General features: G+C 41.7%; 1 protein-coding gene across 22 annotated transcripts in view; it reads left to right on the top strand.

Moving 5' to 3' along the window:
* Fam184a (family with sequence similarity 184, member A) overlaps window positions 1–19911 on the top strand; it is a 118243-nt gene that overhangs the window by 62857 nt on the left and 35475 nt on the right. For all 22 annotated transcript variants that reach the window (XR_003948817.1, XR_380088.4, XM_030245347.1 and 19 more), the window contains 4 exons: window positions 4063–4185; window positions 10529–10690; window positions 13164–13285; window positions 13705–13855. Coding sequence is in view for 20 of the 22 variants with exons in the window: in XM_030245347.1 (XP_030101207.1) it covers window positions 4063–4185; window positions 10529–10690; window positions 13164–13285; window positions 13705–13855 (558 nt within the window). In the remaining 2 variants the exon portion in view is untranslated. The remainder of the gene's footprint in view (window positions 1–4062; window positions 4186–10528; window positions 10691–13163; window positions 13286–13704; window positions 13856–19911) is intronic.

Genomic DNA, 19911 nt, shown 5'->3' with positions numbered 1-19911 from the left:
TGGAACTGTAGGTACAAAAGGTTGTGAGCCACCGTGTAGGTTCTGGGAATCCTATCTGGGTCCTCTGAAGAACAGTCAGTGCTCTTAACTGCTGAGCTGTCCTTCCAGCCCTCCACTTATGGCATCAGAATATTTGCTATCAGAAAGATCACCTGGCCTTTCCTATATGTGAACATGTTCAGAAGCTCGGTGTTGTGTTGGAGGCTCCCTTGGGGAAGAAGTATACACGCCTGCTCACCCCAGAAAGAGGCTGTGACAGACAACAGAAATTATTACTCCAGAGTGCACGGATGAGGGGTTACTCAGAAGGAGCAGGAATGACTCAAAAGCAGCTGCATCCACAAAAAGCTCACCCCAACACGGGTGACAGCTCACAAGCCCTGCAGCATGGTATGGGCAGCTAGCTGCAGGGGTCTGAGAAACTCATGCTCACAGCTGGATTGGCCAGAGCCCCTCCCCTAGCCATTGCCTCCTGCTTTTATGAAGCTGGGACGAACCTTATAGAACCCAGCAAGTTTTCCCTTCACCACACCTGTGACATTTTGCTTCCCTCCTGGCTCCAGAGCTCCTGAAGAGAATGCTCCTGTTTGGAGGGATTTGCCACAGAGCCCTTTGGGCTGCCTTCTAGGTACCATTTGCCATAACAGCTTGCTTCTTATCTGATGCCGCCCCCTCCCCTCGTTGCTGCCCAGTGAGCATGCTAAGTATGTAAGCTAAAACTAGCTTTCTTCCAGAACCCCCTTTCTTTAGTGTCAATGTGTTTCTTAAAGAGAATTTAGGGGAAACAGATCAGTGCCCTGTACAGATGCTTCTCCCTGCAGCTGGACCTTGTGCAGAGTGAGAGACCTTGGAACCCTCAGCCCTAAATGGGATGTCTCCATCAAATCCCTCCCCTCAGGGCTTAGGGAACCCTCCAGAAGAGTAGGCAGAAAGAGTGTAAGAGCTAGACGGGGTGGAAGACACTGAAGAAACAGGCCTTCTGAATCAACATAATCAATGCACACAAAGAACTTATAGAGACTGAGGCAGCCTGCAGTGGTCTGCACTAGGTCCTCTGCATAAATATTATGGCTTCCAGTTTAGTGTTTTGAGTGTGCCAATAGCGAGTCTCTGCTTCTTGTGCCTTCTCTTGGGCTCCTTTAGTTCTGTTTGTTTGTTTTATCCTATTCTGACCTATTAGTTTTGTTTTTGTTTTGTTTTAATATATATACATATATTCTCTTAGAAGTCTGTTTTTCTTTTCAATGAGACAGAAAAGGAGTGGCTCTAAACGGGAGAGGCAGTGAGGAAGAAATGGGAAGAGAGAGGGAGAGGAAACTGTAATCAGGAGGAAAATACCTATTTTCAGTTAAAGAAAAAAATTAGAATTATCCAAAAGGACTTAGTTACTAATAAATATGTTTATGACAATGAAAAAAAAAACAAAATTAAGCTAATATGACCTCTCTCCTCCTTATTTATTACAAAAGGATTATATTTCTTACTGTAACTGTAGGGAATTCACCATCTGAACAAGTGTACAGAGATAACCTGTGCAGAAACAATCATGCAGCCCAAGATTACTCTGCTTGGACAGATTAGCCTTTGGCCCCTAGGAACTGGGGTTTCAGAAGGGTGCCATCTTCCCCCAATGTGAAAAGCTCACGTGCTTAAACTGTATACCCCAATAGTGCCATAATGCAGACTACCTGCCTTCCTACTGGAACTCCGGAAGAGGATGCCCATGCAATGAAGCCCTAGTGAGAAACCCTGAGCTTCAGTGTCTTGGGAGCATCCCTAAAGAGTTTATTGCATACTGCTGTCACATCTTGCTAGAAGAATCTAGCTAGCAGGAACAGAGTTCAGAGCCTGTGGAAGCTAGTGCCTGTCCCCCTGGAGACTCCTCAGTTTCACCTTTCCCTCTGTAGATTGTAATTTAAATATCTTCACTATACTAAATCATAGGCATGTGCCAGTCGTATATCAAAACCTATGGCTACTCTCCAAATACCATCAATCTCCAGTTTGTCATGGAGGTCCGTAACTCAACCTTAACCACAATTTTTCTCATCTTGTACTGTAAAAGCAGTACCAAGCTGTGCATGTATATGCACCTCCATTGTGTTTAAACATCCCTTTTCCTCTGCTGGGATGCTCAATGGCCCTCTACTCTGCCGTTATTTTTAACTGGCATGCTCTGCTCTTCAAACCATACTTAGTGTCAGGTTCAAAGGAAACTGCAAGTCTCAGACTCCAAAAGGGAGTTCATACATCCAGAAGTGAGCCCAGCCTAGATTGAAGGAGGACCTCTTGCAATTGGGTAAAAGCCAGGATTCCTCGGGAACTTGTGAAACTAGTTCCCCTCTACAAAAAGGAGTCGTTTCCCTTCCTTCTGGTAGAGGATGTGGCTACCCGTGGCACCTATCAGTATATCAAAGCACATACTGGCTTCCAGCCTCCCTGAGAATCACAAGTACCTGTTGCACAGTCCTAAGTCCACACTGGCATCCTGCCCTCTCTCCTCCTCCTCTACCCTAGATTCCCTCTAGCTCACTGTCTTCCCTTCTCCCCAAACTGCTCATTCTCCTATAACCCTTCTACTCCTGCTGTATTGGTTCCCTCTGTGCTGTTTGTTTCTCTCACCATGCTTTCCGTATTCTCTATCCACTGCTAATCTCCCTCTCTCACAGAAAGCCCTGGCCAGGTACAGTCAACTGGCCATGCCCAGTCTGTTTCTTTCTCTGTCTGCCCTGGACTTATCCACATGCCTCTGGCTGGTCTCTCTTTTATCTACAATAAAAACCTCACCATTAGCCGTACGATGAAGTGGTCATGCCAGCGATTGACTTTCTCTCTGTAGTTTATCAGTTCTCTACCTAGAAAATTCCGTCTTCTCTCTGTACAGTTAGTTGAATTCCGATAAGTAAGTAACTCCTTATTTGGTCCTGTGGGTTATTAGAGCAGCTGTTGTACCACATCTTGTTGCCTAGGAGGCCGAGGTATTAAGTAGCATGCCTAGAAAATCGGCAAGTTCTTTAGCAGACATCAGTTTAACTGATTTTACAAACTAACTTCCTTCATTTTGCTTTTGTTTGTTCTCACCTACATTCCATGTTTGAACAATGAATTCCAGAAATTATAGAGGAATTTTTGTACATAAATAGAATAGGGAACAAAATACCCATGGAAGGAGTTACAGAGACAAAGTTTGGAGCTGAGACGGAAAGAAGGACCATTCAGGACTGCCCCCACCTGGGGATCCATCCCATAATCAACCACCAAACGTAGACACTATTGCATATGCCAGCAAGATTTTGCTGCCAGGACCCTGATATAGCTGTCTCTTGTGAGGCGATGCCAGTGCCTGGCAAACACAGAAGTGGATGCTCTCAGTCATCTATTGGATGGAACACAGGGCCCCCAATGGAGGAGCTAGAGAAAGTACCCAGGAGCTGAAGGAGTTTGTAACCCTATAGGAGGAACAATAATATGAACTAACCAATACCCCCAGAGCTCGTGTCTAGCTGCATATGTAGCAGAAGATGGCCTAATCGGCCATCAGTGGGAGGAAAGGCCCTTGGTATTGCGAAGATCATATGCCCCAGAACAGGGGAATGCCAGGGCCAGGAAGCAGGACTGGGTGGGTTGGGAAGCAGGGCAGGGGGAGGATATAGGGGACTTTCGGGATAGCATTTAAAATATAAATGAAGAAAATATCTAATAAAAATTTTGTTTAAAATTAAAAGAAATAAAAATAAATGTAAAAATATGGAGAATTCAAGAGAATTAGAACATCAGCTTTATTGTGCCAAATTATCATTTACATCATGCTTTCCTGGTTTTCTTCAGTAGCTTAGCCAGTCAAACACTCTTACGACTAAAAGCATTACCTAATGGTATTACCTATATCAGAATGGTTTGATCTACCACATTGAGAATTAAATGGCATCACAGTTAACTGTGACCTTATTTACAGGGAGAGCTGATGTGAAAAGTAAAATATTAACCAGACTGTCTTTATTAGAATCTTCAGAAATACAGTACTATAATCTTACTAATTTTTAAATTTTTCTTCTTTCTAAGGAATTGGAGGAACAATATAAAAAGGAGAAACTGAGTCTGGAAGAGGATAAAAATCAGCTCCAACTAGAGCTGGAAAGTCTAAAGCAAGCTCTGGGAGACAAGCTGACTTCAGCCAATCAGGAGGCAAGAGCTCTTTAGGCCTTTTGCCTACATTTCATATACACTCTGTAGTAACTTAATCTGATGCCAGCGCATAGGTAGGTGAGAAAACTGGCCAAAGATCTTGACTCAGTGCTGGATTTTCTAATGCTGTGTTTATATCCTATTATGTAGACATGTGCTGTCAAAAACATTAGCCAGCAATGGTTTTTTGAGGAGGGATGCAAAGTAACCAGAGCTGCACCTTACTAGGTGCAAGGGGAGCAGCTGATCTGCAGAATGGCAGCTTAGTGTGCCTCATTTTAAAGAGAGAAACTTTGTAGGGCCTAGATACTGGCTTCGAAAACAGATTGTTAGATCGATAGGAAAATATTATTTACCCTTGGAAATCAAAGGCTAAGGATAGAATATAAGAAAAATGCTAGAAGAAAAAAACAGTAAGTAAAGATAGATAGGTAGGTAGAAAGAAAGGAAATGAGAGAGGGAGGGAGGGAGGGAGGGAGGGAGGGAGGGAGGGAGGGAGGGAGGGAGGGAGAGAGGGAGAAGGAGAAAGGGAGAAAGAGAAAGAGAGAAAGAAAGAGGAAGAGAGAGAGAGAGGGGGGGGGTCATTAGTTCCCCCTCTGTCTCTGCTGTGGCAATTGCTAAGTGCTTCCCTACTATTTCCCTTCTTTCTTTCCAGTTTATCTCTCTATGGCTTCTTGGGTGAGCTCCCTCTACCTCTGTTTTTTTCCTTCGCCCTTTGCATCTTGCCAGCCTCTCCTCCTTCACTGACCTCATCTCTCCCAACAGCCTGCTCTTGCCACTTTGCTCTTAACTCTGAATCTGCCCTCAGAAACCACAGCAGAGGGCACAAGTGCCCCTGAATAGGCTGTAGATTGCTCTCGGTGTTCTTGGGTTGTTTTCAAATGTTTATCCAGAGAAAGTACAGAAAGTGCCTTAGAGAGCGATAGAGGCTAATGCAGACACTGACGGCAGCCCAGCCTGTCTTCTGTTGTCCTAGCTAATCCTCACTGAGTTCACGGAATGCACTCTCATCAGAATCCACACAAGTTGCTGTGGCCCACCCTCACTAGAATACACTTAGGTGACCATCTTCTTCTGCAGGCCCCTCAGGTTTGCCATCTCAATTCTAAATGGTTTATCTTGGTTTCTTTTCCAACCTACATACTGAAACTTCTGAGTAGAGTTGCAGTGACTATGAAACTTTCTTCTCTCCTGGCTACATTTTCAATTATGTTCGAGTGTCCTGCGATGCTTTGATGCCACATTGTTATGACTCCCCAGGAGTCTGCTTGGCTCATCGCTCCATTTGCTTCTGCTTTGCCTTAGCGCCGGGCAGCCATTCCGACTGACCTGAGCCTACTGACTTAGATCTCCTAGTCTGCTTCCTGAACTTAAAATGAAGGAAAGCCACATTTCTTAGTTAACTAAAGCTTGGATAAAACTCATTCACAAGTCATTAGTGAGAACAGATTATAACTACATTATTATGCATGCAAGTGTAGTAATTAGAAAAAAATGAAACACTGGAGCTACTATGGATGTTCTAATATAAATAAGTGTTTAAAATCACAAGGAGTAAATTTTTAAGAATTTTAGCTCCTATTCATCAGTGACTCTGAAGAGCATGCATTGCAGTTCAAGAACTCAGTCTCAACGCTCTAAGTCATAGGAACACATAATAACACATGCCTGTGGCCTGAGCATTAGGGCATGTTTATAGGAGCCACAGCAGGACCTGTTTGGTCTTTCAGTGAAAGCTAAACCCTTCTGGTTGCAGAAGAAAACATTCTGTAAGGGTCTGGAAATCAATGAAGTAAGACCCCAGACTCAGACGGTATGCAAAAATAAAGAGCATTTATTCTGCAGAAACAACCAGCATGCAGGGTCAACCATCCTTTGGAATAGCAAACCCAGACAAAGGCACACAGGCCTTCTTATAGGGAACTGTAGAACTCTCTAGAAGGGTTAGGTAATCTAAAATTTCATTGGTGGGTCATATTGCTAGGGGCTCACAGGTGGTCAGTGGTCTGCATTCCTATGTCATGAACAGTCAGCCATGTGATGAAATAGGGCTGCTCAGTGCAGATGGCCAATTTTGAGATATTTCCCCATTTTTATGGTTATATCTCCAGGCAGTTCTTTGGGAGGGGGTTATGATCTTATTCTGAATTTTATGGTCTGTTCCTAGAGCTGGTGTCTTATGACTTAGTTTCTGGGACTTATGGTCTGTTCCTGAAGCTGGTGCCTTATGGCCTTGTTTGAAATCAGGCCTGGTCCTTAAATGTAGATAAATGGGGTTTATGTTGTCCTTTCATTTCCATACACAAAAGAGAAAGAGAGAGGAAGGCGGTGTAAGTGGTTGGTAAACTGCACTGATTCCTGTCTTCACTTCCTTGAGAGGATTTGCAAAACAGTAAGTAGAACAGGCACCACTATTTTGTTTTTTATTATTTTTATTTATTTATGTTTTGGTTTTTTGAGTCAGGGTTTCTCTGTGTAGCCCTGGCTGTCCTGGAACTCACTCTGTAGACCAGGCTGGCCTCCAACTCAGAAATTCACCTGCCTCTGCCTCCCAAGTGCTAGAATTAAAGGTGTGTGCCACCACGCCCAGCATTATTTTGTTTTTATAAACTTAAGACAAACAAGAAAAGTAATTTTAACTTCACTAAATTCAAGAGGTAGGAATGAGCAACATAGCATTCATGACCATGAAAGTCACTGTGATTACAATTGAGGCTGTGCAGTGCTACTGAATGTGTAGAGAGATAATGCAGAAGAAGCCAAGGGCAACATGGAACCATGTAGTTTTCCTGGGAAGGGATTTAGCAGGCTCTGTGGGAGCCTGGGCTGGACATACCCTGGGCCAGCAGCTTCAGTTTTCTGTTTATCACTGTAAGCAAATAGTGAAGGATTATTGAGAAAATGTCAGCACTGTTTATAGGGGAAATTCAGAAGTAGCTTTAATCTCCACAGAACTCTATTCCCAAAAGAAAAGAAGTCGTTTTCTAATTCACCTAGACACTTGTGTCATCTGTGTCTCTCTGTTCTCTCGAGCTGTTTGCACACCTGTGGGCATTGCATGCTTCATCGTGGAGACACCGTGTGGCCTACTAGTGGCCTGGTCATAGTACAAGGTCAAGCAAAGCAGAGGGACTGGGGTTCCTTTTACAGAGTAAATGCTTACATACTCAGATGTTAAAGAGATTTTATCCCTTAGTTAGTAAGAATGTGTGGTGTATTTTAGTAATTGACTTATTCGTTTCTTTCATAAACATTGAATGGTTGGTTAGGTACAAAGAGCTCTGAGGCACTGTGATTGCAGTCACAACTAACATGGTCCCTGCTATGATGAGGAGTTTTACAAAATGAGATATTTATATGTCCAGCTCAATGCATTCTGTAAAAGAAAGATGCATTATTGACAGAGCCTGGACAGGATGATAAATTGAGGAAATATTATACAAAGGCCCCAATGCATGGGACCTTTGTAGATACTATTGGAGTATCAGTATAGATGTGGTGCATCAGCAACTATAGGTACAGTATCACTTTCAGTCTCCCAAGCATTGATTTGTATTCTTCTCTATCTGTAATACAGGCCAGGGTAGGAGATTCTAATCATTAAGTCACTTCAGAGAGAACTTGTCCATGCCACATACAAAGTGGGTAAAAATCAAAATTTCAGTCCAAGTGGTAGTATTTGGAGCTCAGTTTAATCATTGTAACCACAGTACTTTACCTTTGCAACAAAGACAAAGACAAATGAAGGAAGATTGCTGAGTTAGCTAGAGAGTTAGGCAGCTCTCATAGAACAGAGGCCCTGTGAAATATTTTGAATAATTGTGAAGTGTAAGGCTGACTCTAAGCACAAGCCTGAGAATGCTTACTTTAGGGTCAAGGTTCACGCTCATGTCCACACTAGTCTCTGTGCTTCCACGGAGAAAGGGTTGAAGAACAATGCCCATGAATAGATGGAGAGTCTAGGTAGGAGATGCCTACCTTCTGTATCCTCTCAGGAGTCATAATAACAAGAAGAATCTAGGGTATTCTCTCTGTATTGCAAAGAGCAGACATTAGAATGTAAATCATCAGGACAAAGGACTTACACTCACTCAAGTGATTAAAATGTCCCTGTATAATGTGAGCTTCAAACAGATTGGATCCAGAACTGAAACTGGTGACACTGGAACTGGGTTTCCTTGTCCTCTTGGATTTGCCTTATTTGTGTTGACTTTATTCGTCAGTCATGCATTCCTTTGGGCCCGGTACAGCTGACAAAAGTGTGTTACTAGGAGACCCGTTTTCTTCTAAAACATCTAAGAGCTCTATCAATGATGTGTTTATCCCCATGGCTGTTCTTAAAACATTCCCAGGGCTACAGAATGAAGCAGTTGTATTGGGTTATACTCTGAGCAAGCTGTAATCTGGAGTAGGGCTGAATTCCTGCTGAGACCATGGGACATCAATAGGGAAGGAGAGTAGATCTCCCATGTACCCAAGAGAGATTTTTGACGGTGGCAGACAATAGTTGCTTTCAAATATAATTCATTTGTATTAATTAGACTCATAAAAAACAATCAGCCATTTTTGTTGCTTACTTGATTTTTGTACTTTGTACTTAACTATGCATGAATTAAAACATTTTGCTTTTTAGCAAAAAATAAAAAGAGGAAATATTTATTACCCTTTTAATTAGATTCATTATTTCCTTAATACAACTTCCAAAGGACCTAACTCTCTCCCGCTTCCTCTCTTCCTCCATCCAACCCAGAAGTCCCGCCTACTTGCCCAGTGATTAATTCCTTTATTCATTAGGGGATGGTTTACAGGGAGTCACCTGAATATGTGACTCATTCCTTGTTCCAGACAACCCCTCCTGGGAAAGCAGAATTAACATCAAACTACAACAGCACCAGGGTCATCCACAACAACCAGTCATAGCCGTGAAAGAGAACAGTCCACCATGTGTCTAGATAGGTCTTAGGTTCAGAGAATGGAACGGATGAAATTTTACCAAAGGTTCAGATTTTTTTGCTATGAATATCTGTTAGAGCACAGAAGGGGGGTGTCCTGGCTAGTTTTGTGTCAACTTGACACAAGCTGGGGTTATCACAGAGAAAGGAGCTTCAGTTGAGATCTCATGAGTCCATGAGATCCAGCTGTAAGGCATTTTCTCAATTAGTGATCAAGGGGGAAAGGCCCATTGTGGGTGGAACCATCTCTGGGCTGGTAGTCTTGGGTTCTATAAGAAAGCAGGCTGAGCAAGCCAGGGGAGGCAAGCTAGTAAAGAACATCCCTCCATGGCCTCTGCATCGGCTCCTGCTCCCTGACCTGCTTGAGTTCCAGTCCTGACTTCCTTTAGTGATGAACAGCAATGTGGAAGTGTAAGCTGAATAAACCCTTTCCTCCCCAACTTGCTTCTTGGTCATGATGTTTGTGCAGGAATAGAAACCCTGACTAAGACAGGGGGCATCTTTTGATCATTTTACTAAGTTTATGAGCATTTAGAGACACTAATAGATTTCATTGTCGTCCCCCCCCCCCGACTCATTTAGCATGCACACACAGAGACACCTACATTGAAAGAAGAGGGAGAAAAGAGGGTGCTGATGAACAGGTTGCATGGCTTGTTTTGTGGAATCTGGATTTGTAAGAAAATCCTTGCAAGGGAAACGTTCATGCATTTTAAAGGAAGGCTTGTCCATTTCTTTTCAAATGAGTGTTGACTTCATAGCATTTTCTTAGATTTTAAAGATCTTTAAAATTTTAGATTTTTAGCTCTTATAATTAGAGGGTCTCTGTCAACCCAGTCAACAGATTGTCCATTCGTTCCAAGTTTCAGCTCAAAGGTTTCCCCCGCCCCCCTGAGGCAACTTTTATATGGAAATACAAATAAAACCTGAGTCTCGAAGATATATGTAAGAGATTGCCAACATTGACCTAAATGTATTGCCTTTCTAAATAGCACAAGGACTCGATTCATGATATATTAATGGTTTGATTTTTTTAAAAAAGCTTTAAAACAGTTTGTATTTTTATCTTTAATGTAATCTTCATCTCGCTTCAGTTCCCTTTCATTGGCATTTTATTATCTGATATAACTAGGAATTTTCTTTAAGCCAAGAGCCTGAGGGAAGGTGTATCCATGTCCTTGCATTATGATCCTGAAAAGTGGAAACCGTAGACACGGAAGTCTAAAAGAAATGACCGATGGTAAAGAGTATGCTGGCCGAGTGCTTCTTCCAGAGTCGTGAAGAAGGGATCCATGCAGTAAAGCCAGGAATATGGAAACCATCTCAGGAGCTGTGGGGATGGCACTGTTCTGCTGTGTACTGCACGTTAATAAAACACTGTTCACTCGTAGATTGGCCGCCTCCAGGATCTCGTAAGGAAGAGTGAACAAGGTCTCGGCTCTGCCGAAGGACTCATTTCTAGTCTTCAGGATTCCCAGGAAAGGCTTCAGAGTGAGCTGGACCTGACAAAAGGCAGGCTGAAGGAGACCAAGGATGCCCTATTAAATGTTGAGGTAATTGCATGATTCTGCTGTAATCTAAATGTCTAAATGTAAAAATACAATTGGGCCACTTGACTTTGAAGCATCTGTGGGCATCATTGTATATACTTAGTGTATTAGTTCCTAGGACTCCCACTGAAAAGTAATCCAAATAATTTGAATACAACTGAAATGGGTCATCTCTTGGTTAGGTGTCGAAGATGAAGGTGCTGACAAGGACATCCTCTCATGTCGCTAAGAGGAAACTGGTTTTTTTTTTTTTGGATTTTTTGTTTGTTTGTTTTTGCAGCTTTTTGCAGCCCCAGATATTGATTTGCTTTTAATCACAGCATTTTCATCTCTACCTGTCTCCGTATCATCATCTCAGAAGTGTGCTAGTCATACTGGATTAAGGAGTCATTTGCTCCGATATAGCCTCACTTCAATTAAACTGCAGAAACTCATAAAAAACTGTGTGAGCACTGTCTCCAAATAAGGTTGCATCCTGAGCCACGCTCAGTGTAAGGGCTGAGACTTCAGGAATGCTTTTTACAGACACCGTTCAATCCAGGATAATTAGTATGTGCGCGTTTTTCCCTGGTCAAAGCTGCAGCTTTCATATATAGCAAACAAGAGCTTCTGTGTGATCTACAGGTCTCAGGAAGCTCCACCTTCCCCTCCCACTCTCAGGAAGTAAAGCAGAGTTTCAGAACCTGTAAAACTGGGCAAACAATAGACGAGGGATCTTCATGTCCTCCCTCAGGGGTGATCTGGAGTGTGGGCTTCAGTCAGGCGGGATGGTTCTGTGAGGATTCTGCAGCCACCACTTACCATGTCACTTGGACAGAGCTGCATTTCCTTCCTGACACTTCAGTAGGGCAGAGAGCAGGGTAATAATACTTTTCATATCATGGTTATAATAATTAAAAGGGATGATCTGTGTATACTCTGGTGCTCAGCAAAGTGTAATCACTCAGCTGCCGTTGGTTTGGGTAATAGTATTAGTTTTTATCTTAGTATTGGTGACACTTCAGGTGTGTGTGTGTGTGTGTGTGTGTGTGTGTGTGTGTGTGTGTGTGTATTTGCTGCACTTCCTCTATTGTGTATATATAATTCTATCCGTGGTTTACCTAGGCAATAGTTGAGTATATTTTGAATACCAATAGCATTTTACTTTTGAAATCTGTGACAAAATAGATGGCTTCTGTTTACTTTTCTCTAGTGGCTATATGATAAACAATGCTAATATGACAATAACTTTGCATACAATATACAATACACTATAGTAATATACAATATAGTTGATGTATATGATGCCATACATTGTCTATAACCTTTAGTGGTAGCAGCTTTCCACATACGGCTGAATAGAATGACTAAATCATATTGAGAGGTGTTGTTTTACATTAGCAAAAGTAAAATGAGGGAGAAAGGTATTTTAAATTGGTGAATCTATTTTGTTGAAAGTTACATGTGGCATGCATGCGTGTGTACGTGTGTGCCTGCCTGCCTGCCTACATGCATGTATGCATGCATATATTATGTCTATATGGTACCTCAGCTTGGTATACACCCTATTCCTAACTTTACTGTGTTTCATCCTGTAATTCCAGCCTCAGGGACATCTGATACGTCTGTCCTCTGAGGCCATCTGCATTCACATGCACATGCCAACACATAGATATGCACACATAGACATAATTAAAAATAAATCTTAATGCAGAATTTCCTTAAATAGGAAATGCTTTAAGTATAGTTAAATTAATGTTTGGTGCTAGCTGTTGTGGAAAGATGGTTCCTAAAGGCTGAGTGTTGAGCAAGAACATGTGCCTGAGTTCAGCTTGGTAATTAGTTAGCCAAGTCAACAATGTCCTGTGGGGGTTTCAATATGAAAAATAACCTTTAAAACTGCTTTACCCTGTGCTGTCCCCAAAAAACCCATCATAGTGACTAAAGGCTAGCCCAGTGCCTGTTCCTGTTTGCTAGGTGCTCTTGGGCAGCCACAGCACCCAGAGTGGGTCATCATTGGCGCTCTTGTCCAGATAGTCACTTCCAGCCACAGGATCCAGGGAATCACTTGATATATGCCAATCTGCAAGGATTTCTCAAGGGCCATGTCATTATCATAATGCTAAGAGCAGGGGCATGTGGTTTCAAGTTACGTAAGAAAAACATCCAGTCAACTTAAATTCTTTATCATCCCTTTAATCATGTTGATTGTACACAGGTAGCCTGATTTTCAACAAGAATAAGAATTCATTGGAAGAACATGGCAGTATGATGGATGTTTATGATTTTAAAAAAAAGCTTTAATAAACTAACTTTAAACTGTTTAGATGGGATACGCTTGATTTAGAAAAATTAAGGAACTTTTTAAATACAGAAAGTGCTCCTTTTATTTTGTTGAACTACCTTGACTAATTCCCCTAGCTAGCGCATCAGCAGCTACCTCGCTGTTCTTCTGTGTTCATGGAGACCAGTCTTCATTTGTCCTTCTGTTCCTCAGGCTGAGCTACAACAAGAACGTCATGAGCATGAGCAGACGCTGGCCACCATGAAGGAAGAAGAGAAGCTGAGGGTGGACAGAATGGCCCATGACCTGGAGATCAAGTGGACTGAAAATCTTAGGTACACCGGGCTCTGCCACACGGTCTCACGTGGGAAGTATTCCTGTGGTAGCCTCCTTAAAAGATGTGCTAGTGGTGTTGTAAGTTAATTTTTCTCATGATTAAATGCAAAGGATTTAGAGGTCTTTTTTCCCCTGCTTGAATTCAGATTCAGTTTTTAAATTTAATTTTCTTGAGTACAAAAATGCAGAGAAGTACCATGAAATTAGGAGACTGATTCGTTCTTCCCATGCCTAGTCTACTGATGGAAAACAGGTATTCTTGCTCAAGGGACCAGGTTCCTGTAAGTTAGCCCAATGGCACTCAGACTCACGGGCCTGAGGATTAAATGGGCTTTTAGAAACCCTGTGAGCCCCCCAGAGAGCATTTCCTGAGAGAAACGACTCTCTTTACAAAGCAGATGCCTACGATTTATTATAGACAAGAGTGCTCCAAGCTTCGCCAGGAGTTGAGGCTTCAACACGAAGAAGATAAAAAGTCTGCCATGTCTCAACTGTTGCAGCTGAAAGAGAGAGAGAAAAATGCCGCCAGGGACTCATGGCAGAAGAAGGTGGAAGATCTCTTAAACCAGGTAGACGAGTCTGCGCCTGTTCCTCTCCTTGGCACTCTCTAGCTGGAGAAACACGACCTGCTGCATGCTAACTCACTGTATTTTATTTTCCATAGAACAGACTTAAAACATTGTAAATGTTTTAAGACTGGAAACATAGTCACAGGAAACAGTCTGCTAAGTAAATCAGTTGTATATGCGATCCCAGATTCTGAGAAGAATTTGTAACTTTTTAGTTTGATATTTGAGCAGAACACATGGGCTTTAAATGGGAAAGTCAGCTAGTTCTTGACAATGTAAAATCATTTCGTTTCTAGCCCTTCGATGCCATCTGGGCAGCAGAAGATATTCAGTAGCAGTGTCCTGATTTCCTAAAACTGTTTACCCAAGTGAGCAGTTTTTATCGGTTTCTTTTATGGTTTCATGCCTTAAGTACTGAGACAGTATAGCATAAAGAAAAAGTGGCAGTATGTCTAGATCTAGATGGTTTCCAGAACATTTATAACTATCATTAAAATAATTTACACATTTCTCTTATTTACACAAAGGCAGACTTTATGAACCTTCTGCACTCTCCTGGTTAAACAAGTCATTAACTAGACCCAGTGGTATGCATCCCTGAGCCAGATGATCCTGGTAAACTAGTAATGAAATAGACTGACTGTGTGCCTCACCAAGCAAGGGGAGATCCTGGCAAGCCAGTAATTAAGCAGACTGTGTGCCTCACCAAGCAAGGACAGAACTAAGTCATGAAGCAACTCCTAAGTGAGTGCTGAAAAATCTACAGATATCTCAGCCTTTTCTTTCTGTCTATGATTATGAAAAATTTCAAAATGGAATGCAAAGTAGGCTTTCTTTAAGCTAAGTTTTACATATGTAGAATCATATATTGCCATTTCAGGAATGGTTGAAGCCTGCCCGTTTCTCTCTGGTTTCCATAATTTAAAATGGAGATCTGAAAAAGAACAGTGTGTGTGTGTGTGTGTGTGTGTGTGTGTGTGTGTGTATGTGTGTGTGTCTGTGTGTGTGTGTCTGTGTGTGTGTCTGTGTGTATGTGTGTGTGTTTGTGTGTGTGTGTCTCTGTGTGTGTGTGTGTTTGTCTGTGTGTGTGTGTGTTTGTGTGTGTGTGTGTGTGTGTGTGTCTGTGTGTGTGTCTGTGTCTGTGTCTGTGTGTGTGTGCAATCATTTGAAGCCTTTTGAATAAGAACAAGTAAACAACTCCTCCTTGAGGTTGGCCTCACATTGGCACAGTTTGCTAGTGGCCTTCTGTAAATTGCCTTTAATTTCTTATTTAGGGACCCAAAGTGGTAGGTTTTCCTGGGCAGACTCCCCCTAACCTTCTGTCACATTCTGCACCTAGCAAGGGATAGTGATTCAATTATGTATTAATATGGAAACCATCCCTAAAATCTCTCTGATATTTTTCAGCCAGGAAGTGTTGAACACAAATGTTTGAGGGACTGTTTGTATTGTAAAGAAATTTCACCACATTCCCCATCATTTTTCCTTAAATGTATTTGTATTCTTTTGTGATTATTTGTGTGTGCATTCCTAGGTGCATTGTGCATGTGTGGATTGCAGAAGGCAGCTTGCAGGACTCAGCTCTCTCCTTCTACCATGTTGACTCCAGGGAGTGAACCCATGTCATCAGCCTTAGTGGCAGACCCCATTGCTGATCCTATTCTTGTTATTCTTGTCATTTCTCTTGCATCAAGTTATCGGAGCTCATCCTTGTTCTGTTTTTCCTCTTCCCTCCTTCCTCTCTTTTCTTCTTTGCTTTTCTTCCTTGTGTCTCTTCAGTGCTTATTACTAAGCGGTTTTCTTTTAATATTGCATTTACCCCACTTGATATCCCAGGATTACATTTTAACTTGTTTTAGTTCTTATTGATTTCATCATTGATGATGATGGTGGTGGTGATGATAGTGTAGGGTCTTACTATGTTGCCCAGGTTGATCTTGAACTCTGGGCTCAAGTTCTCTTTCTCCCTCAGACTCCCAAGTATCCAGGCCTACTGTTCTGTGCCAGCAGGCCAGGCTAAAGTATTGGCCAGCACAGGCTGTACTTTCTGGAATAGTGTATACATCACAATTGACAAAGAAAACAACTAGGTTCTGATATAGCTATAATATCTAGAAAGTTATAAAGAAAACACTTGACTATATTTTCTGTTTTTAATGCTAAAATGCTATCACTTATTTACTTATTTCCATCTTAAGATGGATTTTTTTTTCCATTTTTTATTAGGTATTTAGCTCATTTACATTTCCAATGCTATACCAAAAGTCCCCCTTACCCACCCACCCCCACTCCCCTACCCACCCACTCCCCCCCTTTGGCCCTGGCGTTCCCCTGTACCGGGGCACACAAAGTCTGCGTGTCCAATGGGCCTCTCTTTCCAGTGATGGCCGACTAGGCCATCTTTTGATACATATGCAGCTAGAGTCAAGAGCTCAGGGGTACTGGTTAGTTCATAATGTTGTTCCACCTATAGGGTTGAAGATCCCTTTAGCTCCTTGGGTACTTTCTCTAGCTCCTCCATTGGGAGCCCTGTGATCCATCCATTAGCTGACTGTGAGCATCCACTTCTGTGTTTGCTAGGCCCCGGCATAGTCTCACAAGAGACAGCTACATCTGGGTCCTTTCGATAAAATCTTGCTAGTATATGCAATGGTGTCAGCGTTTGGATGCTGATTATGGGGTGGATCCCTGGATATGGCAGTCTCTACATGGTCCATCCTTTCATCTCAGCTCCAAACTTTGTTTCTGTAACTCCTTCCATGGGTGTTTTGTTCCCACTTCTAAGGAGGGGCATAGTGTCCACACTTCAGTCTTCATTTTTCTTGAGTTTCATGTGTTTAGGAAATTGTATCTTATATCGTGGGTATCCTAGGTTTTGGGCTAGTATCCACTTATCAGTGAGTACATATTGTGTGAGTTCCTTTGTGATTGTGTTACCTCACTCAGGATGATGCTCTCCAGGTCCATCCATTTGGCTAGGAATTTCATAAATTCATTCTTTTTAATAGCTGAGTAGTACTCCATTGTGTAGATGTACCACATTTTCTGTATCCATTCCTCTGTTGAGGGGCATCTGGGTTCTTTCCAGTTTCTGGCTATTATAAATAAGGCTGCTATGAACATAGTGGAGCATGTGTCCTTCTTACCAGTTGGGGCTTCTTCTGGATATATGCCCAGGAGAGGTATTGCTGGATCCTCCGGTAGTACTATGTCCAATTTTCTGAGGAACCACCAGACTGATTTCCAGAGTGGTTGTACAAGCCTGCAATCCCACCAACAATGGAGGAGTGTTCCTCTTTCTCCACATCCTCGCCAGCATCTGCTGTCACCTGAATTTTTGATCTTAGCCATTCTGACTGGTGTGAGGTGGAATCTCAGGGTTGTTTTGATTTCCCTGATGATTAAGGATGTTGAACATTTTTTCAGGTGCTTCTCTGCCATTCAGTATTCCTCAGGTGAGAATTCTTTGTTCAGTTCTGAGCCCCATTTTTTAAGGGGGTTATTTGATTTTCTGGGGTCCACCTTCTTGAGTTCTTTATATATGTTGGATATTAGTCCCCTATCTGATTTAGGATAGGTAAAGATCCTTTCCCAGTCTGTTGGTGGTCTTTTTGTCTTATAGACAGTGTCTTTTGCCTTGCAGAAACTTTGGAGTTTCATTAGGTCCCATTTGTCAATTCTCGATCTTACAGCACAAGCCATTGCTGTTCTGTTCAGGAATTTTTCCCCTGTGCCCATATCTTCAAGGCTTTTCCCCACTTTCTCCTCTATAAGTTTCAGTGTCTCTGGTTTTATGTGAAGTTCCTTGATCCACTTAGATTTGACCTTAGTACAAGGAGATAAGTATGGATCGATTCGCATTCTTCTACATGATAACAACCAGTTGTGCCAGCACCAATTGTTGAAAATGCTGTCTTTCTTCCACTGGATGGTTTTGGCTCCCTTGTCGAAGATCAAGTGACCATAGGTGTGTGGGTTCATTTCTGGGTCTTCAATTCTATTCCATTGGTCCACTTGTCTGTCTCTATACCAGTACCATGCAGTTTTTATCACAATTGCTCTGTAGTAAAGCTTTAGGTCAGGCATGGTGATTCCGCCAGAGGTTCTTTTATCCTTGAGAAGAGTTTTTGCTATCCTCGGTTTTTTGTTATTCCAGATGAATTTGCAAATTGCTCCTTCTAATTCGTTGAAGAATTGAGTTGGAATTTTAATGGGGATTGCATTGAATCTGTAGATTGCTTTTGGCAAGATAGCCATTTTTACAATGTTGGTCCTGCCAATCCATGAGCATGGGAGATCTTTCCATCTTCTGAGATCTTCTTTAATTTCTTTCTTCAGAGATTTGAAGTTTTTATCATACAGATCTTTCACTTCCTTCGTTAGAGTCACGCCGAGATATTTTATATTATTTGTGGCTATTGAGAAGGGTGTTGTTTCCCTAATTTCTTTCTCAGCCTGTTTATTCTTTGTGTAGAGAAAGGCCATTGACTTGTTTGAGTTAATTTTATATCCAGCTACTTCACCTAAGCTGTTTATCAGGTTTAGGAGTTCTCTGTTGGAATTTTTAGGGTCACTTATATATACTATCATATCATCTGCAAAAAGTGATATTTTGACTTCCTCTTTTCCAATTTGTATCCCCTTGATCTCCTTTTGTTGTCGAATTGCTCTGGCTAATACTTCAAGTACTATGTTGAAAAGGTAGGGAGAAAGTGGGCAGCCTTGTCTAGTCCCTGATTTTAGTGGGATTGCTTCCAGCTTCTCTCCATTTACTTTGATGTTGGCTACTGGTTTGCTGTAGATTGCTTTTATCATGTTTAGGTATTGGCCTTGAATTCCTGATCTTTCCAGAACTTTTATCATGAATGGGTGTTGGATCTTGTCAAATGCTTTTTCTGCATCTAACGAGATGATCATGTGGTTTTTGTCTTTGAGTTTGTTTATATAATGGATTACATTGATGGATTTTCGTATATTAAACCATCCCTGCATCCCTGGAATAAAACCTACTTGGTCAGGATGGATGATTGCTTTAATGTGTTCTTGGATTCGGTTAGCGAGAATTTTATTAAGGATTTTTGCATCGATGTTCATAAGAGAAATTGGTCTGAAGTTCTCTATCTTTGTTGGATCTTTCTGTGGTTTAGGTATCAGAGTAATAGTGGCTTCATAAAATGAGTTGGGTAGAATACCTTCTACTTCTATCTTGTGAAAAAGTTTGTGCAGAACTGGAGTTAGATCTTCTTTGAAGGTCTGATAGAACTCTGCACTAAACCCGTCTGGTCCTGGGCTTTTTTTGGCTGGGAGACTATTAATAACTGCTTCTATTTCTTTAGGGGATATGGGACTGTTTAGAAGGTCAACTTGATCCTGATTCAACTTTGGTACCTGGTATCTGTCCAGAAATTTGTCCATTTCGTCCAGGTTTTCCAGTTTTGTTGAGTATAGCCTTTTGTAGAAGGATCTGATGGTGTTTTGGATTTCTTCAGGATCTGTTGTTATGTCTCCCTTTTCATTTCTGATTTTGTTAATTAGGATTTTGTCCCTGTGCCCTTTAGTGAGTCTAGCTAAGGGTTTATCTATCTTGTTGATTTTCTCAAAGAACCAACTCCTCGTTTGGTTAATTCTTTGAATAGTTCTTCTTGTTTCCACTTGGTTGATTTCACCCCTGAGTTTGATTATTTCCTGCCGTCTACTCCTCTTGGGTGAATTTGCTTCCTTTTTTTCTAGAGCTTTTAGATGTGTTGTCAAGCTGCTAGTATGTGCTCTCTCCCGTTTTTTCTTGAAGGCACTCATAGCTATGAGTTTCCCTCTTAGAAATGCTTTCATTGTGTCCCAAAGGTTTGGGTACGTTGTGGCTTCATTTTCATTAAACTCTAAAAAGTCTTTAATTTCTTTCTTTATTCCTTCCTTGACCAAGGTATCATTGAGAAGAGTGTTGTTCAGTTTCCATGTGAATGTTGGCTTTCTGTTATTTATTTTGTTATTGAAGATCAGCCTTAGTGCATGGTGATCTGATAGGATACATGGGACAATTTCAATATTTTTGAATCTGT

Source organism: Mus musculus, chromosome 10, assembly GCF_000001635.26.
Source record: "Mus musculus strain C57BL/6J chromosome 10, GRCm38.p6 C57BL/6J".
Taxonomy (NCBI): Eukaryota; Metazoa; Chordata; class Mammalia; order Rodentia; family Muridae; genus Mus; species Mus musculus.
This window is presented reverse-complemented; position numbering and strand designations above follow the sequence as displayed.